The 20185-nt window shown below is 44.5% G+C and overlaps 1 protein-coding gene and 1 pseudogene across 1 annotated transcript in view; both read left to right on the forward strand.

Annotated features, from left to right (window-relative positions):
* Nucleotides 1–16990, forward strand: part of LOC139566123 (solute carrier family 41 member 2-like) — a 28587-nt gene extending 11597 nt beyond the window's left edge. Inside the window, exons 5-11 of the mRNA XM_071387061.1 lie at nucleotides 992–1136; nucleotides 1342–1488; nucleotides 3722–3869; nucleotides 3983–4062; nucleotides 6319–6450; nucleotides 6738–6886; nucleotides 15436–16990. Of these exons, the coding sequence (XP_071243162.1) occupies nucleotides 992–1136; nucleotides 1342–1488; nucleotides 3722–3869; nucleotides 3983–4062; nucleotides 6319–6450; nucleotides 6738–6886; nucleotides 15436–15621 (987 nt within the window). The 3' untranslated portion in view covers nucleotides 15622–16990. The remainder of the gene's footprint in view (nucleotides 1–991; nucleotides 1137–1341; nucleotides 1489–3721; nucleotides 3870–3982; nucleotides 4063–6318; nucleotides 6451–6737; nucleotides 6887–15435) is intronic.
* LOC139566128 (E3 ubiquitin-protein ligase TRIM47-like) lies at nucleotides 6911–9995 on the forward strand (annotated as a pseudogene).
* Nucleotides 16991–20185: the final 3195 nt, after the last annotated feature.

Genomic DNA, 20185 nt, shown 5'->3' on the forward strand with positions numbered 1-20185 from the left:
CGTACTCTATACCATCTACTGCATCTTGCCTATGCCGTTCTGTACCACCACTCATTCATATATCTTTATGTACATATTCTTTATCCCTTTACACTTGTGTGTGTATAAGGTAGTAGTTGTGGAATTGTTAGGTTAGATTACTTGTTGGTTATTACTGCATTGTCGGAACTAGAAGCACAAGCATTTCGCTACACTCGCATTAACATCTGCTAACCATGTGTATGTGACTAATAAAATTTGATTTGATTTGATTTAGTCATGGTTTTAAACGTTTTGAAATCTCACAGTATCAACTTTTCTCTAGCTTTCTGTTATGCCTGCTACGTTACTGCAGACACGGTCATCTAAGCCATCCGATTGGCCTGCGGTAAGCCTATAGTGCACTTGATTTGCCCGCCAGATACATGAATTGGTTCAAAATGGCAACAGTTCACCTACCCGGTGCGCAGGGCAGCTGAATCGGGTTCACCTACCGCCAACAGGCCGAGACCAAAATATATAAAAATAGGAACTTTAGGCTTTATCGTTGTTGTTTTTTTACAGAAATCTTTGGCAATCAACTAGGAATGCCTGGGTGAACACTGCTCTAGAAAGTTGAGTAAAGTTCAATCTCATGCTTCTCACAGTGAGCTAATATTTGTTCTGTGTGGCAGTCCCGGGGGAGCTGCGCGCCCGTGTTCGTCTTAGAGGGATCATTGGCGAGCGGTGTTGAATTTGTGCCCTTATCTCCCGATCTGTCTATCTGCGTAGTGTGTGTACTTCTGGTTAGTACTTGTGGTAATTATTGACTGAGTGATGGATAGTGTTCAAGCACGCAGTGTTTAATGGCCCCTTGAGGAAGTGTCTTCAATGTTGATAGTGTATCATATAATAGGAAAACATTGTTAGAAAAACAGGTTGATGTTATTCCTGTTAACACTGCCCCCACACCTCTCCCTTTCTCTCATTCCCTATATTCCTTCTCCCTCTGTCATCCTCTCTCTCTTTCTAGGTACAGGCTACAGTAGTAGGCTTCCTGGCAGCAGTGGCAGCAGTGGTTCTGGGTTGGATCCCAGAGGGGAAGTTCCAGATGAGTCATGCCGTGCTGCTCTGCTCTGCCAGCGTGGCCACTGCCTTCATAGCCTCTATGCTGCAGGGTACAGACACGCACAGATAGATAAGGACACACACATGTACTCTGATATGGAATGTGCGCAGTCAGACAATCAAACAGTCACAGCCCAACATATTATCACCTACTGCTGATGGGTCTCATGCTATATATTAGTAGCAAACACACACATGGAAGGTTGAGGTATGTGCAGGCATGTCGCCCTGACCTCTGTACCGTCTGAACCCCAGGCTTCATCATGGTGGGGGTGATCGTGGGCTCCAAGAAGACGGGCATCAACCCCGACAACGTGGCTACACCCATCGCCGCCAGCTTCGGTGACCTCATCACCCTGGCCATCCTGGCCTGGATCAGCCAGGGGCTCTACAACTGCCTGGGTAAGGATTTGGACTGGATATTTCCATCTGGAAATAAGACACAAAACCAGTCAACTAGTTTTTACCCTCTATATTGAGTTCACAATCCTTCACTTCATCCTTCCTCTGTTTGTTTTATTTCCTCTTGAAAAAGGTGAATAATATATCTGTCCAACAGTGTAAAGAAATGGTCCATTTGGAATCAGACTGCATCGTTCAACCACTAGATGGCACTCTTACGCTGTTATTTTTTGTGTCATTACTGGTAATTCATCAGAACAGACCATATCTTTCTCTCCCTCGCTTTCCCTCTCTCCATCTCCCACAAAATAGTTCATATTTAATATATGCCATGCCCAGCCTCACACACGCTTCCTCGTGTTACATTACCCAACACAGTGGACCAGCAAGCGTTTCCCTTGGAAAGTGTATTTTACTAACCTTGACGTGTCTGAGCCCTATGAAACAAGCATTCATCACCAGAGACTCAAAATCTATGAAAGGCTACAGTAAAACCTCTGAGATAATTTAATAGAAGAGTTCATACCAGCTCAGTAAATCTGTCTGGCCTAAGTTGTCCTGATACAACCCATACCAGCTCACTGTCTGTCAACTGATTTAACTTGTAATATATGCTGGCTCCTTTCCTGTTTCAAATGTGTTACGGGGAACGTATATATTTCCCAAATTGACCTTCTCCTGTAACATACAGTATATATATGTAACACATGTAAGCCCTTTACTATTGGCCTTCCAGTTAGGACAGGCTGTGTTCCAAATGGCACTCTATTCCCTATGGGCCCTGGTCAAAAGTAGTGCACTACATGGAGAATAGGGTACCATTTGGGATGTTACCACAGAGGACAGTGTCTCTGTTGTAAGGGCCAGCCGTGTCCGTCCCGTCCGCGGTGTTCTGCCTAATTGGACTAATGTGCAGTTTACTCACAGCTAAAGTTAGTCATTTTAACCTGATGGTGTACAATATATATATATACCCACACCCAAGGCCACAGGCCACGGTCGGCTACTGCAAACATTTATCTTAAGACCTAAATCTGAAACGTGGTGAGGGAATGGTGAACCACAGTGACACCCAGAGTCGAGGCTAAACCCAGGGACTGGTGGGTATACCGGTGTCATCATGACAGGGACTATTACCCAATTCCACCCACTGTGACTACATAGAGCTCCCTTCTCTGGGTTTTATATCTATGTCTTCAGGGGGTTGATGATGAGGGCCGTTAAGTGTGGAATGGGATCATGGTGAGACGAAAATCGGGTAAGGAGACTGGGATGATGGAGTCACATATCTCACTACTGGGCACTAAGCAGGTGTTTTCCCCTTCTCTATTCTCCAACATGACTCTGATTTAGTGCTGTAATAATCATTAGATTTTGGCCAAATATTAAGTGTGTGCGCATGCAAATTTCAGTCTAAAGTAGACCCCTCCAAGGATTGTGTCTTGCTAGTGAGTGATGATCGGTTTCTCAGGTCTTTAAGTTAGATGTTCTGTAGCTACTGTACTGAGTCATACAAATACAGAACTTCTTTGTTTTGTTATGAATCTCTGTTGTTTTCTTGCTCCCTGCTCTGTGTCACACTGTCTTTCCTGGGGAGCGGAGGGACAGTATCTCCCCCCCTGCTCTGTATCACGCTGTCTTTCCTGGGGAGCGGAGGGACAGTATCTCCCCCCTGCTCTGTGTCACGCTGTCTTTCCTGGGGAGCGGAGGGACAGTATCTCCCCCCCTGCTCTGTGTCACGCTGTCTTTCCTGGGGAGCGGAGGGACAGTATCTCCCCCCCTGCTCTGTGTCACGCTGTCTTTCCTGGGGAGCGGAGGGACAGTATCTCCCCCCTGCTCTGTCAATCCTCATGTAGCTGAAGCTGATAAATTGTGTTTGTTGTTTTGTTGTTGTAACTCCCACCAGTTGTTTCACTCTGGGGATTACATCTGTTTTTAATTCTTTAAAAAAAAATCCCTTTCCTCTCTGCCGCTCTCTGTCTGTCTGCCTTCATGTACATATCTACCTCTGCACATTGATCTGGTACTCCCTGTATATAGCTCTATTCTTGAGTATAGCTCTATTCGATCTTGTCTCATGTATATTTTTCCTTTTGTGTTAGTTTTAAGTTCTGCATCGTTGGGAAATGTTCTTAAGCAAGCTTTTCACTGTAAAAGTCTGCACCAGTTGTATTCGGCGCATGTGATGAATACAATTGGATTTGTCTCTCTCGCTCGCTGTCTGTCTCTGTAGACTCTCACCCGTACGCGTCGTCCCTGGTGTGTGCCTTCTTCCTGTCTCTGACTCCAGTGTGGATGGTGATCTCCTCCAAACACCCGGCCAGCCGCACCCTGCTCTACTCCGGCTGGGAGCCTGTCATCACAGCCATGGTCATCAGCAGGTGTGTGTGGATGCTCTCACTCACTGTCATAGAGAAATAGCAGCAGACTATTGTACATTCACGTGATGAGAATAATAGCACCATTTAATGTGTGAATGTTCTGTGCTCTGCAGTATCGGAGGTCTCATCTTGGACAAAACAGTGTCTGACCCGAACCTGGCTGGCATCGTGGTGTACACCCCTGTCATTAACGGTGAGACGCAATATCACTGACTGATTAAAGACACACTGTGTGGGTTTACAATGTGACTGACACACTGTGTGGGTTTACAATGTGACTGACACACTGTGGGTTTACAATGTGACTTACAATGTGCACCAATTTGACTGAATTTACATTCAAACTTCATAGTTAGAAAAATAATGAGTAATGGACTAAACACAAACGTCTGTCTCTATATCACTGCTACTGTCACCCTCCTCCCATCCTTACCGGGGGACCGTTGCCAAGGCTGTTGCTGGCATTTTGACAACCGGAGATCAGCTTTTAATTAAACATTGTTAATGAGAGACATTTAACTCGATGGAAGACGACTGTGTGCCTCTAATCGATGTTACTGCTGAGATGTCAACAAATCAGGAAATGGCTGTGTGATCTGGGAAGTGTGTGTGTCAGGGTGTGTGTGTCAGGGTGTGTAGGGGGACCACACAGACAAATGATTCTGGGGCTGTAAAAGGGAGGTTTCATCACCAACCCTGTAACTATCTGTGATATTACAACACATAGCGGTGGTTACTATCCTATAGGGAAGAGGAGATGACTAGACTGAGCATTTGATGCTTTCACTCTGAACATGCACAGTTCCTCTCTTCTAAACTGGATACAGAATATAAGAAGATAGATGAGTGAAGCTGGTAAAGGAGATGGATGGGAGAGAGAAAGGAGACTTGAAATTAGAGAAAGGAAAATGGAGATGAGATGTGGAGAGGCAGGCAGACAGTCCGTCTGTTGTCCCAGAGCTACTCCGATGGGGCGGGAGATAGTGGGAGACGGGACCCCCTGTGGTCTACCCTCACCCCACCCCTCCTCTCCCGCCGTGAGACCCAGTGACCCAAATTACAGCAGCTAGTCCCCCTGCTGAGGTGGAACCACCATTCTCCCCAGACCTCTGGAGGAGAGGGAGAAGAGGGATTGAATGGTGGAGTGGAGATGGATGAGAGGTGCAATGAAAATGAGGGATGTGGTGGAATGAGAAGGGCGGGGGTTAGGCAGGGAGGAGTGTGAGAGATGAAGAGGGGGGAAAGAGATAAGATTGTGGGGAGAGAGGCGTGAGGAGGGTGGGGAGTTCTATTTAGCAGCAACATGGAGAAGTTAAATGTCAGTGGAGAGACGGATTGGCAGCGAAGATTGGATTAAGTGGCCATAATCTCCGGGCAGCAGAGGTGTCTGTCCTCATTTAGGCCTGCCTGATCAGGATAACAAGCACAGGAGGGGAGATAAGCCCTGCTACCCCAAAATATACCCATCTCTAAAACACAACCCCAAACTCTCTTTCTGTCCCTTTCTGTCTGACAGACCACAGCCTCTCTCATCTCCTCCTCTACTTTCTGTCAGTGTTGTCTGTCTCATTGACCACAGCCTCTCTCATCTCCTCTACTTTCTGTCAGTGTTGTCTGTCTCATTGACCACAGCCTCTCTCATCTCCTCCTCTACTTTCTGTCAGTGTTGTTTGTCTCATTGACCACAGCCTCTCTCATCTCCTCTACTTTCTGTCAGTGTTGTTTGTCTCATACACTATTTTTGGGTTGGAGTGGTTGTCTGGTCTGCCCACCTGGAAGCTGTGAGTGTTTCTACATTTCCTGTGCTGCGTGGCTAGACTACTCTTGAGTCACCTGACTGACTGTGTGTGTGGATATCAATTGCCTTGTCCTGCTGTTCTCATGAGCACTGTTCCTCTGCTTGATACAAATGACAATCTATATGAGGAAGCTGAGCCGAAGTAGATGGGGCACGCTCTTTCCCCCTACTTTCCCTGTCTTTGTCTATCCCCACCTCTCTCGCTTTTTCCCCTCCTCTCTCTCTCTTTCTCTCTCTCTGTAATGCAGTTATCCCACACAGTAATATGTATTCATTATGTCTCAGACTGTGGCGAAGCATCACTGCTGTCTCATGCTCCTTCTGGTTGAGGCCAGGCTGACGTGTTGAGCAATGTACTGAGATACAACACAACCTGGCTGCATTCCAAACCAAAACTCACACCCATCCCTCTGTCCTAATTGATCTGGAAGGACTTGATATGTGAAAGTAATATGACAGAAACTACAGTACGTCCCTGCTCTTTGGAGGGAGAGGTTGGGTTACCTTAGATCTGTGACTGGAAGGCATCAACTGTTTAGGGAAGGATACAAATCTGGGTCCTCGCGTTTCTCTCTAACCCTCACTTCCGTTCTCTACTCAGCTGCCTCCAGTCAGCTCCAGCCCTAAGCCTGCCTGTTCTGTCTTCTCCAGGTATTGGGGGGAACCTGGTAGCCATCCAGTCTAGCCGTATCTCCACTCACCTGCACTTCCACAGTGCTCCTGGGGAGGTACCAGAGGAAGCCAAAGGCTGCTACTACCCCTGCCGCACCTTCTGTGGCACAGGTAAAGCACCTAACCAATACTCACTTAAACTGTGGAAATGTGATCTGTTTTAAACAGGGCATCCTACAGGACAGATTGCTTAACATAGAGATATTTCTCCCCCTCTTCAAGTCCATCTCGCTGTGATTTTAAGACATAAATTGTAGGTGCTGCAGAAGATCTACCCCATAATTATCCCCAGTCAGTGTTTAGGCTGACAGATACACAGGTTAGGAACCATCTTAGCATCTGTTCTATTGTTAGACTCAGTTGCACAGTTCCAACTCCTCTCGTCTCCTCTCTCTCAGGAGCCAATCACCGTTCGGCCCAGGTGCTGCTCCTATTGGTGCTCCCGGGTCACCTGATCTTCCTGTACACCATCCACCTGATGAAGAGCGGCCACACCACCCTGACGCCTATCTTCATGACCGTCTACCTGGCTGCCGCCCTCTTACAGGTCAGTGGTGTGTGTGTGTGTGTGTGTGTGTGTGATCAGGTGGTAGGGGATAGTTCCTTGGCAATCTACCCATAGTCTGCAAGTTCTTTTTCCAACTGTGACCTTCATCTGAGCTTGGGAATTCACTGGCTGACATGACTTTCTATTAAAAGCTGTTATTTTGCGAGACACTGCTATTATTGTGACACTATCAAAAGCGAGCTGTGTTCAGAGACCCTTTTTCACTCTGCTTTCAAAACGCTTAAACATAAATGAACCACACACATGATGAACGTCAACTTGAGATGAGAGTGCTCCTTACAAAGTGACATTTGAAGGAAAATCAGGTGCGGCAGATAGCCTAGCGGTTAAGCGCATTGGGCCAGTAACCCGAAACATCGCTGGTTTAAATCCCCTAGCCCGACTAGGTGAAAAATCTGTCGACGTGCCCTTGAGCAAGGTACTTAACCCCAATTGCTCCTGTAGATCGCCCCGGATAAGAGCGCCTGCTAAATGACTAAAATGTAAATGTAGAAATGTGTGTATCCTAAGCATTCCTAGAGCTCTGTGATTTTATCCCTGAGGAAGTCTGACTTGTGTGTGTTTTACCGCTTTGATGGCATTCGGATCGATTATGGAAGCAAAGGCTCAGAATGTGAGTTGGTGCTTATAGTAAATGCACACCTAGAGGGTTGTTGTACACAGCAAGGCCTAACTGCCATCCTGTGAGTCTTGGTTCCATTGAACTTAGCTTTGATAGTTTGGGTGTCGATGCTTACTCACTGGTCTTTATAGGAAGGAAGACATATGTTAGTTGCCATTACTCTTCAACTTCACTAGTGAGCCTTTTAACACTGTAAGATACTATGAGCAGGAGGGTATATGATAATATTATTACAGTATTAACAGATTGAGAAGAGCTGTAGTTGTTTTAGAGCAGTGGTTCCCAACCAGGGGTACTAGGACACCTGGAGATACTTGGCCTATCCACATGGGGTGCTTGAGCATACTCATGACACCATAGGCCTACTGGTAAAATGCACATGAGGTGGTACTTCAGAGGTACTCTGGGCAGAGCAAAATTCAGTTGATGGTACAGTAACCAGAAAGGGTTGGGAACTACTGTCCGCGTGTAAATATGTTTGCTCTGTACCTTTTTTAAGAGAAGCAATAAGCAAACCACACTTTGCTGAAGTGAAAGTAAAGTGAAGAGACTTGTATCAGGCACTGAAACCCTACTCCTCGTCAGAAGTCTTGCTACACAACTACGCTGCGTTCGATCTCTGTGAGCGTCTTATTATCTAGGAATCTTAACAGTCAACATCAACACAGGTGAGTTAAAAAAAAACGTTTACCTGGACAAGTAGTAACATAAACCTCATACCGTAGCATGATCACTTGTTAAACATGTCTGCCTTTGGTAAAGGTATTTTTTCACAATTAAGTAGTAAAACGGGCTGGTACCTTTTTTCAAATATTTAAATACAAAAGATTGGTTAGAATCAATGTCTGGCTTGCTTGACAACTCTGAATCCTTTGAGTTGGTTATTTTTAATATAGAGAGCCAACTGAGTCCAGGAAATGCTTTATGGTTTCACCTTTGGTGTCTGTCTAGATATGACCACCTCCAGCAGTCTCCTGTCTGAAGAGCAGTTCCTGTGTTCTATCTGTCTGGATGTGTTCACTGAGCCAGTCTCTATTCCATGTGGACACAACTACTGCAAGGCCTGTATCAGTGGATACTGGGATACCTGTGCCAGTGTCCATTATGTAAGGAGATTTTCTACAGAGAACCTGAGCTTCGTGTCAACACAACGTTCAGAGAGGTTGTAAAGAATTTTAAGAAGATGAGAGTCAGAGGTAAAGATGAGTCCCCTGCCAAGCCTGGAGAAGTATCCTGTGACTCCTGCACTGGGATGAAGGTCAAGGCCCTGAAGTCCTGCCTGGTGTGTCAGACCTCTTACTGTGAGACTCACCTTGAGCCTCATCAGAGAGTCCCAGCCTTAAAGAGACACAAGCTGATCAACCCTGTGGAGAACCTGGAAGACAGGATGTGTAAGAAGCACGGCAGACCTCTAGAGCTGTTCTGTAGGACTGACCAGACTTGTGTGTGTCAGTTCTGCACTGAGACAGACCACAAGACTCATGACACTGTCCCTATAGAGGAAGAGTATGGAGAGAGGAAGGCTCAGATGAGGAAGACTGAGGCAGAGGTTCAGCATATGATCCAGAAACGACTGCAGAAGGTTCAGGAGATCAAACACTCAGTAGATCTCAGCAAGAGAGAAGCAGAGAGAGAGATATCAGACAGTGTACAGGTCTTCACTGATCTGGTGCGCTCCATTGAGAGAAGCCAGGCTGAGCTCATTGAGGTGATTGAGGAGAAGCAGAAAGCAGCAGAGAGGCAGGCTGAAGGGCTCATTTAAGAGCTGGAGCAGGAAATCACTGAGCTACAGAGGAGAAGCACTGAACTGGAGCAGCTCTCACACACTGAGGACCGCCTCCACCTCCTACAGAGCTTCCCATCCCTCTACACCCCTTCACCCACCAAGGACTTGTCTGAGATATGTGTTCACAGCGATCTGTGTGTGAAGACTGTGAGGAGAGCTGTGAATCGCTGTCCATATTTCTGCCCCAGTAATAATATAAGTAGTGAAAACTCTGCCCCTCTGATCATCACCTCTGTCAATCACCCAACATGATTTTTAATGTCACAACTAAGTGTCAGTCTTGAAGAGATGGTAGTGTGAAAATGACTATTTTAAAGGTCCTTAATAAGGATATCTGGTAATATCTCTCTGTCACATGAAAAGTCTGTTTCAAATCAAATTCAAATCAAATCAAATGTATTTATATAGCCCTTCGTACATCAGCTGATATCTCAAAGTGCTGTACAGAAACCCAGCCTAAAACCCCAAACAGCAAGCAATGCAGGTGTAGAAGCACGGTGGCTAGGAAAAACTCCCTAGAAAGGCCAAAACCTAGGAAGAAACCTAGAGAGGAACCAGGCTATGAGGGGTGGCCAGTCCTCTTCTGGCTGTGCCGGGTAGAGATTATAACAGAACATGGCCAAGATGGATGATTTAGCTTATTAGTTATTCATAATTAACGTTTGGTTCCTGCATGTGTCTGGCACGTCTCCCATCTTATAGAATATATTCTGGGAGTTCTGCCAAAAGGTCTGAGGAGGGGGTCATGACCGTCTCCCCCTCATATCTCTACCCAGCACCTACAGGAACCAATGATTGTATGAGACAATATGTACAATTCAAGGCTCTGTTCAGAGAACAAAATGTTCCTTCACACTAGCTATCTACTTCGATCTAACTAATTGTGGAAGACATTGATGATCCTGGATGGGCCTCTCTGTATTGTCCGTGTCAGACTTGAGAGGTGGGAAAGGCACAGCCGGAATTGCATGATGCCATCTCTGAAACCACTGAAGCCCCATTCAAAGAATCCTACCAAGGAACGTGTGGGAAAGCAAAGGGAATTCTCTTAAGTAGAGGGAGACGAGGATAGAGGTTGAATATATTCTATTCAATTCAGCTTAAATAAAGTAGGATTTATTGTATTTACATGTGATGCAGTTATCCCCCACCCCCCCTCCATGCCTGCTATAAAGTACAAAATAACTTGTTTGTCTACAGTCCAACAGAGAGGACAGTGGTATCTTTCAACTAAACTGCTGGTCCTAAAGTGCTTCAATGTTTCTGTGGTTATGTAAATAGACGTGTTGCCCTATGCTTGTGAACAACCCCAGTGTGCAGTGCCTGTTCAGGCTGTTCTCTCTCTGAGGAGTGGAAAGTTACCTGTGCTGTGTTTGCTCAGGGTGTTATCTCCCAGTCAGCAGTCTCTCTCTCATTCTCTCTCTCACTCTCTAACCCCAGTACACACTCACACCCTCAGCTGCTGCACTCGACTCTGCCCTATACTAAGAACTGTGTGTTCTCTCTTAGAATTCAACCTCTATCCCCGTCTCCCTCTACTTTAGAGAATTCCCTTTGCTTTCCCACACGTTCCTTGGTAGGATTCTTTGAATGGGGCTTCAGTGGTTTCAGAGATGGCATCATGCAATTCCTGCTGTGCCTTTCCCACCTCTCAAGTCTGACACGGACAATACAGAGAGGCCCATCCAGGATCATCAATGTCTTCCACAATTAGTTAGATCGAAGTAGATAGCTAGTGTGAAGGAACATTTTGTTCTCTGAACAGAGCCTTGAATTGTACATATTGTCTCATACAATCATTGGTTCCTGTAGGTGCTGGGTAGAGATATGAGGGGGAGACGGTCATGACCCCCTCTTCAGACCTTTTGGCAGAACGCCCAGAATATATTCTATAAGATGGGAGATGTGCCAGACACATGCAGGAACCAAACGTTAATTATGAATAACTAATAAGCTAAATCATGCAAATATACAGTGCATTCGGTAAGTATTCAGACCCCTTGACTTTTTCCACATTTTGTTTCCTCATCCATCTACACACAATATCCCATAATGACAAAGCAAAAACATGTTTTTAGAAATGTTTGCAAATGTATTTAAAAAAACAGCTGAAATATTACATTTGCATACGTATTTAGACCCTTTACTCACTACTTTGTTGAAGCATCTTTGGCAGAAATTACAGCCTCGAGTCTTCTTGGGTATGACGCTAGAAGCTTGGCACACCTGTATTTGGGGAGTTTCTCCCATTATTCTCTGCAGATCCTCTCAAGCTCTGTCAGGTTGGATGGGGAGCGTCGCTGCACAGCTATTTTCAGGTCTCTTCAGAGATGTTCGATTGGGTTCAAGTCCGGGGCTCTGGCTTGGGTCCCTCAAGGACATTCAGAGACTTATCTCGAAGCCACTCCTGCGTTGTCTTGGCTGTGTGCTTAGGGTCGTTGTCCTTTTAGAAGGGGAACCATCGCCCCAGTCTGAGGTCCTGAGCACTCTGGGGCAGGTTTTCATCAAGCATCTCTCTGTACTTTGCTCCGTTCATCTTTCCCTCGATCCTGACTTTTCTTCCAGTCCCTGCTGCTGAAAAACATCCCTCCAGCATGATGCTGATCTCGGTGGACCCAAATTTCTTTGATATAAGAATGATGGAGGGCATTGTGTTCTTAGGGACCTTCAATGCTACAGACAGTTTTTGGTACCCTTCCCCAGAACTGTGCCTCGACACAATCCTGTGTCGGAGCTCCACGGACAATTCCTTCGACCTCATGGCTTGTTTTTTTTTCTGACATGCACTGTCAACTGTGGGACCTTATATGTGTGTGCTTTTCCAAATCATGTCCAATCAATTGAATTTACCACAGGTGGACTCCAATCAAGTTGTAGAAACATCTCAAGGATGATCAATGAAAACAGGATGCACCTGAGCTCAATTTTGAGTCTCATTGCAAAGGGTCTGAATACTTATGTACAGGTTTTTCTGTTTTTTAAATTTGTAATAAATTTGCAAACAGTTCCAGGAACCTGTTTTTAGATGAGTCTTTTATGGGGTATTGTGTGTACATTTTGTAGGCAAAAAAAACAACATTTAATACATTTTAGAATAAGTCTGTAATGTGGAAAAGGGGAAGGGTCTAAACACTTTGCAGTGTAACTTGTCTTTGTAAGCAGTATATAAGAGAACTAACTGGACTGCCCCGGCAGAGCTCCTGAAAGACGTGTACTACTTGGTGCATTAAGTTTGTTGGAACCTCTCAGCTGATTAATAAAGAATGATTCATTTAAGATTGACTTCAGGTGTCCCTGGTGGTAATTTCCACGACACAAGCTAAACACGTCATTTCAAATGTTAGTGTGTAATTGAGATGGGACAGAGGAGCATCATGACCTTCACCATTGTGAAGGGAGACCTATGGCAACAACACAACCTGGCACAAACCTTAAGGGCAGACAACAGCACGAAGTACAGAAAAGGCAGAGACCAAGCACATCACACAAAACAGCTACAAATGTCAATGAGTGTCCAACTATCCAGTTTAAGTGTTTTGCAGATCGTTCCAGTCGCTAGCTGCAGCGAACTGGAAAGAGGAGCGTCCCAGGGATGTGTTAGCTTTGAGGACCTTTAACAGAATGTGACTGGAAAATCAGGTGTTGTATGTAGAGGATGAGGGTTGCAAAAGGTATCTTGGATAGGGGGAGTGATGCCTAAGAGAATTTTAGAAATGAGCAGAGGATCTTGTGTTGAGTATGTAGAGATGGCCAGTTAACAGAGGAGTATAGAGTCCTATAAGGAGCATTTGTGATGGCCGAATCTGATGGCCAAATCTGATGGCCGAATGGTAAAGAGCATCTAGCCACTCGAGCACCGTTACTGGCCGATCTGTATATTACGTCTCCGTAATCTAGCATGGGTAGGATGGTCATCGGAATCAGGGTTAGTTTGTCAAATTGGGTGAAGGAGGAGCTATTACGATGCAGAAAACCTAGATGTAACCTTAGCCTGCAACCTGGTTATATGCTCCGAGAAGGACAAAGTACTGTCTAGCCAGAATTGGCTGGTGTGAAAAGGGATGGCAGGGAGAAAGAGGTATTAGATAGGTATGTTTCTGTTGTTGCTTATTCATTCTTCTGGCATTTCACATCCGTTTTCCAAGCAAACACATTCAAAGCACACACTTGAAAACAAACAAAGACACTCGCTTTAGACCAAACACATTCAAAGCGTTTCCTGTGTAAATCTTTTTCATTAGAAAGATGAAGACAAAGGGCTGATGCAGGATCCCATCCAGCCGCAGGACATCAAACAGTGTCTGGTTCCATTCTGGAGTCTTCTCCTCTGCTCTCTTCTCTGCATTGATTAGACCATTCTAGTTAATACTGTTATGGTGGAAGGGGAGGTTGGACGTCGTTCTCTCTGCTTGTCTGTCTGTTGATTTGTCTCCTAAAACGTATTTAGACAACGCGATTTGGGGAGAGTTTTTAAAGTCTTTTAAACATTTTATTCTGTTGATTGTCTGTGTGGTGGGGGTCTGTCGAAGGGGTATTTGATGGACAGTGACACTCAATAAAAGGACAGAGGGGAAAGAAGATTGAACTTGATAGACCGAGACAAGGAGAGAGGGCTTTAAGAGAAAGAGGAAGTGTTTGATTCCCTGCTCTGTCACAAGGAGTAAAGTCAGTATTATTTCAGGCTACCTACTTTGCACGCTACCCACTATGTGTGACGAGGCAAATAGACTTTGTCGTGTGACCCTTGGGGGTTTCCATACTTAACGCGTTCTGCATAGAGGCAGACATTTCAAAGCCATCATTCTTAGAATTCTAGATGGACCGAGGAATTCAGACACACCTTTGAAACACACACCGTTACAAATAATTCCCTCTTTATCCCAAGACGTGGTTGGTATATGCTTCTTGTGATTTTGGTATTTGAAATGATCCATTTCCCTATAATGTATTTGCTGCTGGTAACAGTAGATTTCTCCTTGTTTTCCTTTAAATATGGTTATCAGTCGAATGCTTAGTTTTATTCCTTATAGTATAGCTGTCATACTGCCTCTCTGTCTCTGGTCGGGCTAATTGCATTGGGCAGAGTTTCAAGCTCTTTGTTTTTTGGACAGTGAAACAGGAATAACATCAACCACTGGCAGACAGTTTCTTTTCTCTAAAACACAATGGCCCAGCGCTCATCTCCATTCTCTCGCTCTCTCTCTCTCGCTCTCTTTCTCTCTCTCTCTCTCTCAATTCAATTCAATTCAATTCAATTGACTTTATTGACATGGCAAGTTATTATTACTTACATTGTCAAAGTATACATATCGAAAAATTTAAATAAAATATATATGTATATATATACACAAAATATATAAATAAATGGTGGGACTAACAGTAATAATAATAGTAGTAGTGGACATGGGATTACCATTAATAACAGCTACAACAACAATATTAATCAGAACAACAATACATTAAAGCAACAGTAGTAGACCAGTGTCAACATGACTGAGAAGACACATGACCTGGTACGAAAGACAAAACAAAACTAAGCTAAATGGGAAATATTATCAACATTACTTTGCATTTTTCACTGGCTGTCCCTCAGGCTGTGGCAGGAGGACAGATATTTGGCTGCCAAAACTGCACATTTTGGCTTTTCACCCAACAAATATTTGAATTTTTCTTCATCTTTTATAGTTTCAAATTCTTTGTATTGAATTATAATTTTGGGAAAGAAATATGCTCTTAGGTCTGAGTATTTGTCACAGTGTAGTAGGAAATGCACTTCTGTCTCTACCTCTCCCCTGGAGCAGAGTGAGCTCTCTCTCTCTCTCTCCTTATTCCTTGGCTCAGTTTTCTTTGTGTTTCCATGGTGTTTCTTAGAAAATGTATGTGTGTGCATCTGTTTATATTGGGGTTGTGATGTCTTACAATGATGTCTTACATTGATTTACACGTGTGATGGTAATTGTGTTGCTGTGTGATAGGTCTTTAAGCGAACTAACTTTAAGCTATCAGCGCTCTCTCATTCCCTCTCCCTCCCTTTATTATTACATGTTTCTCTTGTACAGATTTACATTATGTAAAGTCATTCTGTATATTAAAGTCTCTGTGTGTGTGTGTGTGTCTCAGGTGTTCCTGTTGCTGTGTATAGCAGACTGGATGGTGTACTCTATGTGGCGTAGTGGTAAAGACCCAGACAGTTTCTCCATCCCCTACCTGACCGCCCTGGGCGACCTCCTGGGCACCGCCCTCCTGGCCCTCAGCTTCCAATTCCTGTGGTACATCGGCGACCAGGACAGCGACGTGGGTGACTGAGATGACCCCTGATCCCTGGCAGAGGGGTCACGCCCGTGCCTCTACCCCTGACCCAGAACCCCTACCCCTTCTCTTATGCCTTGCGGGGTTGTTGCCGTTGAGGCGGTTTGCCTCGCTCAGCTATTGGTCGCTGGAACATTCCTCTGTCTCTCCTATTGGGCAGAGTAGCACTTAACAATATGCTGATTGAGCCAATGAGGAGCTACAGATGTTCATTTAGAAGAGAAAAAAAAAACGATATTATTTGGAAAGACATTTCTCTGCATCTGGTTTCTTTTTTCCATTCAACCAATGACATTGCATTCTAAAAATCATATGCTTCTTACAGTGCAATTTATTAAGAGATTTGACCTTTGTTGTTTCATTGCAACAAGTCACTTATATCCGGTGGACACTGCAAATTTAGCTGGAAGCCTTCAGTTAGTGAGATCAACGGGCTGCATTGTTTAGTCCTGACGGAGGGGAGATACATGGACAGACAGGGTGGAGAAAGGCCAGGTTACAGGAGGTACACAACTGGCCCTGGACAGCTAGGGCCAGGGTTTGCAGGGTTAGTCGCTGGATCAGCTGTTTTAGAGCTGGGATGGAACAAAAGCCTGCACACTATGTTGTTACAGACTAGTATTGCCTTCCCCTGGTCCAAAGCTTTATATAGTCTATACTAGAGCACTGAGTCTACTCTCAGCCCAGACGATATGCATCTCACGCTCTGTGGGTGCACTTCATATAGTCTCTCATTAAGGTCAGTCACAGATTGAACCTCACTTGTTTATCTGTGTGGGGTTTCATGTGGCCATCTGTACCCTTAGTTTTGTTTTGCATGATCACAAGGAAGGACAAATAGAATTGGGGACAGCAGCCTGATCGTGACAGTTAACGATACGCAAAGGAATGTATTGGATACCTGCTATTTTTATACCTCTCGAGGGACTTGATTCTTTACTCTTTCTCTCTATCTCTATCTATCTATAATGGGGGTCCAGTCACACAGAGTAGGTACTATTGTGGCGTTTTGCAGTCAGGTCCCGCACGATCATGTGGTTTTGACCGTGGACGTTTACACGCAACGCACTCTGTTTACACGCAACGCACTCTGTTTACACGTATGTACGTATGTTCACTACGGTGGCTCTCTGCCGTTGATATTCCAATGAAATGTGCCTGCGGAGATTCACAGGGTGATGAGATGTTATTCTTTCTGATGCCATATTCCTTTAGTTTTCTGTTGGAGCTGTTGTTGTTTTCTAACCTCTAATAATGTGCTGTTAAAAGGGTTTGTTGTTTTCATATTCGCAATCTGTTCTCGGAAACGGAAGACGAATTACCATTTTGTGACTCATAAATGTTTAATAAATAAGCTGCCTTCAAATGTGTGATTATCCTGAGTGAAGATTTGCCGGTCCCTCAGAAAGGTTAATTGGATGTTGTAGTATTAGTGGTTGTTCAGTCAAAGCTCTTGTCTAAAGAGGTTTAGGATAAAATGCCTGTAGACAGGGAAGTACAAGATCAGCTCCGATTCAGACAAATCCGTGTATACCGACACTTCTCTGCAGTAAAGCAATGTTATGATTGAGGTGTTACTGTGGTAGAAATATATTGTGTGCTCTTTGGATGCCCTCAGGAGATCACTGGACAATCACTGTCTCTATCTCCTCCAGTCTCCATGGTAACACCAGTGTGGTATTTCACCTTTCGTGACCTTCACTTGATGAACACACACACACACACACACACACTCCTGTCTTTCTACCCTCTTCCTGTCACTGCTTCCTTCTCATTATGTCTTCTCATTCCCTCACTCCTTCTCTCATTCCCTTAGTTTCGCTCTCTAACCATTCTTTCTCAGAGATCGCTCTCTCTTTCAGATGTGAGAGACCTGAGAGGTGGGAACAGCACCCCCAGAGACATGTTGACATTACATGCTCCTTTGGGTGGGTACTTATATAAAAAATGTCATATCATATCAACTGGTGTGTGAAGTTATGATATCTTGGCTATGTCACCTACAGGTCGATCTGTCTCTGGAGGTGTTATACATGTTAGAGGATTCGTTTGAAAGGTGTCACGTCAGATTATGATTATGGAATTCATTGGAAGTGTGAAGAAGGGTTTACTATAATTGCTGAAGTTTTACTTGGCACAGAGTATGGAGTTGGAAAGAGAAAAGCATTTGAATAACAGCGTATGGACTCAGTCTGACAGTGGTGAAAGTTTTATACATTATAGTATCTCTACATTCTGACGCCTTGCAAATAGAGTTGCATGGCAAAAATAAAGATATTCTCTGGTTCTGGACATCAAAGATGAGCTTGAGCAGTAGTCCTTAACCCTCTCCTGGGAAAGATCAGAGATAGAGATGATCTAGAACATTAACCTAGAGAGGATCTAGAACATTAACCTAGAGAGGATCTAGAACATTAACCTAGAGAGGATCTAGAACATTAACCTAGGGAGGATCTAGAACATTAACCTAGAGAGGATCTAGAACATTAACCTAGGGAGGATCTAGAACATTAACCTAGGGAGGATCTAGAACATTAACCTAGGGAGGATCTAGAACATTAACCTAGGGGTGATCTAGAAAATTAATCTAGGGGTGATCTAGAAAATTAACCTAGGGAGGATCTAGAACATTAACCTAGGGAGGATCTAGAACATTAACCTAGGGAGGATCTAGAACATTAACCTAGGGAGGATCTAGAACATTAACCTAGAGAGGATCTAGAACATTAACCTAGGGATGATCTAGAACATTAACCTAGGGAGGATCTAGAACATTAACCTAGGGAGGATCTAGAACATTAACCTAGGGAGGATCTAGAACATTAACCTAGGGAGGATCTAGAACATTAACCTAGAGATGATCTAGAACATTAACCTAGAGATGATCTAGAACATTAACCTAGAGAGGATCTAGAACATTAACCTAGAGATGATCTAGAACATTAACCTAGGGAGGATCTAGAACATTAACCTAGAGAGGATCTAGAACATGTTTGTTGTAATGCTTGTTTCTGAATGCATCACAGTCCGTTGTCTGACCAATACTTAGTAGATCTGATGGTGAGAAGCGTTCCAACCACATCCACCTTTTAGTTTCAACTAGGCCTAAGTCTATCCAATGGATTTCTCTTATCTTTTCATATTTGACAGTACTGATACCATGCTACGTTAACCCATGTACCGTAATACGCCTTAATTTTTCTGTGGTTTTGTTCTTTCTCAGTGAAGTCAGAAGGCGTGAATCATGGAATCATGTACTGTATGACTGCAACACACACACACACACACTCACTCTTAATTATCCATGCTTGTGGTATGTACAGTATTCTGTGGGCATGTAACAGTGTGCCTCTGTTGATGTCTAGACGCTCTGGTGTTAACGAGGGGTGCTGAACCTTGTATTGGGGGGAGGGGGACTGAGAGGGATACCGGGGGGGGGGGGGGGGATTTGAGTTGACAGGTTTGACTACGGTTTGGGAAAAGGGGTACAGTCTGCACCAGGGGGACCATGACATTGAAGCCTACTCCAGGGGTCTTCTCTGGGCTTACTGCTCTAACTGAAGGGAAAACTATAGCTGATTCACCCTGGAAGCTAATAGGAAACAGATTCTTTTTTCCCCTGATTATTTTCTCTCCAGTGATTTCAGAGTGTGCCTCTATGGAAACTCAATCGGCCCAGTGTTGCTGTGAGAGATAATCATGGCTGTTAGGGGTAAACGAAATGAGGGTTATTAAAATGATAATCATCATCATTATCATACGGTTTCCTACTATGACTGAGAGAGAGAAAGGGATAGGTTGGAGATGGGAAATAACTGGTAGGAAAGAGACGTAAACGGAGAGTTTCCTCCCTCCCAGGGGTGAGATTCCTTGGTGACTGATGGTGGCGTCAGATGCCAGGTTTAACCTTCTGACCTAAACTGTTGCCAAGAGTTCAAATAAGAACAGCTCAAGTCTTTTTTTTGTCTACAGTCGGCCTGGTTCATAATCTAACCGTGTCTTTATCACCTCTGAACCTACAGTAGGGTTTATACTGGCTATGTCACTGAGGGGGACTGGGAGGAATCGATGACGCTGTCAGCAGGGCCCGATGACTCAGCCTAGTACATTCACTCTACTGAGGAAGTGAAACACCAATTGATTCTTCTTTACTTAGACCCCAATCGATCTCATTTGGCAAGAAACCCAGAAAGAGGGAGAAAGTGATAGCCACTGGGTGGGTGGTGAACATTAATTTGAGGTGGGAATCACACATCTGCGTGTGTGGCAACATATGGAAGCCTGAGGGGGACACAGCCATGAGATACACAGAGTGACAGAGAACAGCATAAATAGAGAGAGAGAGATTGTTTTGGAGACCTGCGGTGATGCAACACTTTGTCAGGTGTTGCATTTGCCTTTAAGCATAAATATTACATGCATTCACCCAAACCACAGATACCCACAGTGACACAGCTCATATGGACACAGCAGCTGTTAACTTCCCTTCCCTACACATGAACACACACACACACTCCCCTGATGTGCCACTGTCCGCAGCCTCCCTCTAATGACAGGGTTT

Source organism: Salvelinus alpinus, chromosome 37 (genome assembly GCF_045679555.1).
Source record: "Salvelinus alpinus chromosome 37, SLU_Salpinus.1, whole genome shotgun sequence".
Lineage (NCBI taxonomy): Eukaryota > Metazoa > Chordata > Actinopteri > Salmoniformes > Salmonidae > Salvelinus > Salvelinus alpinus.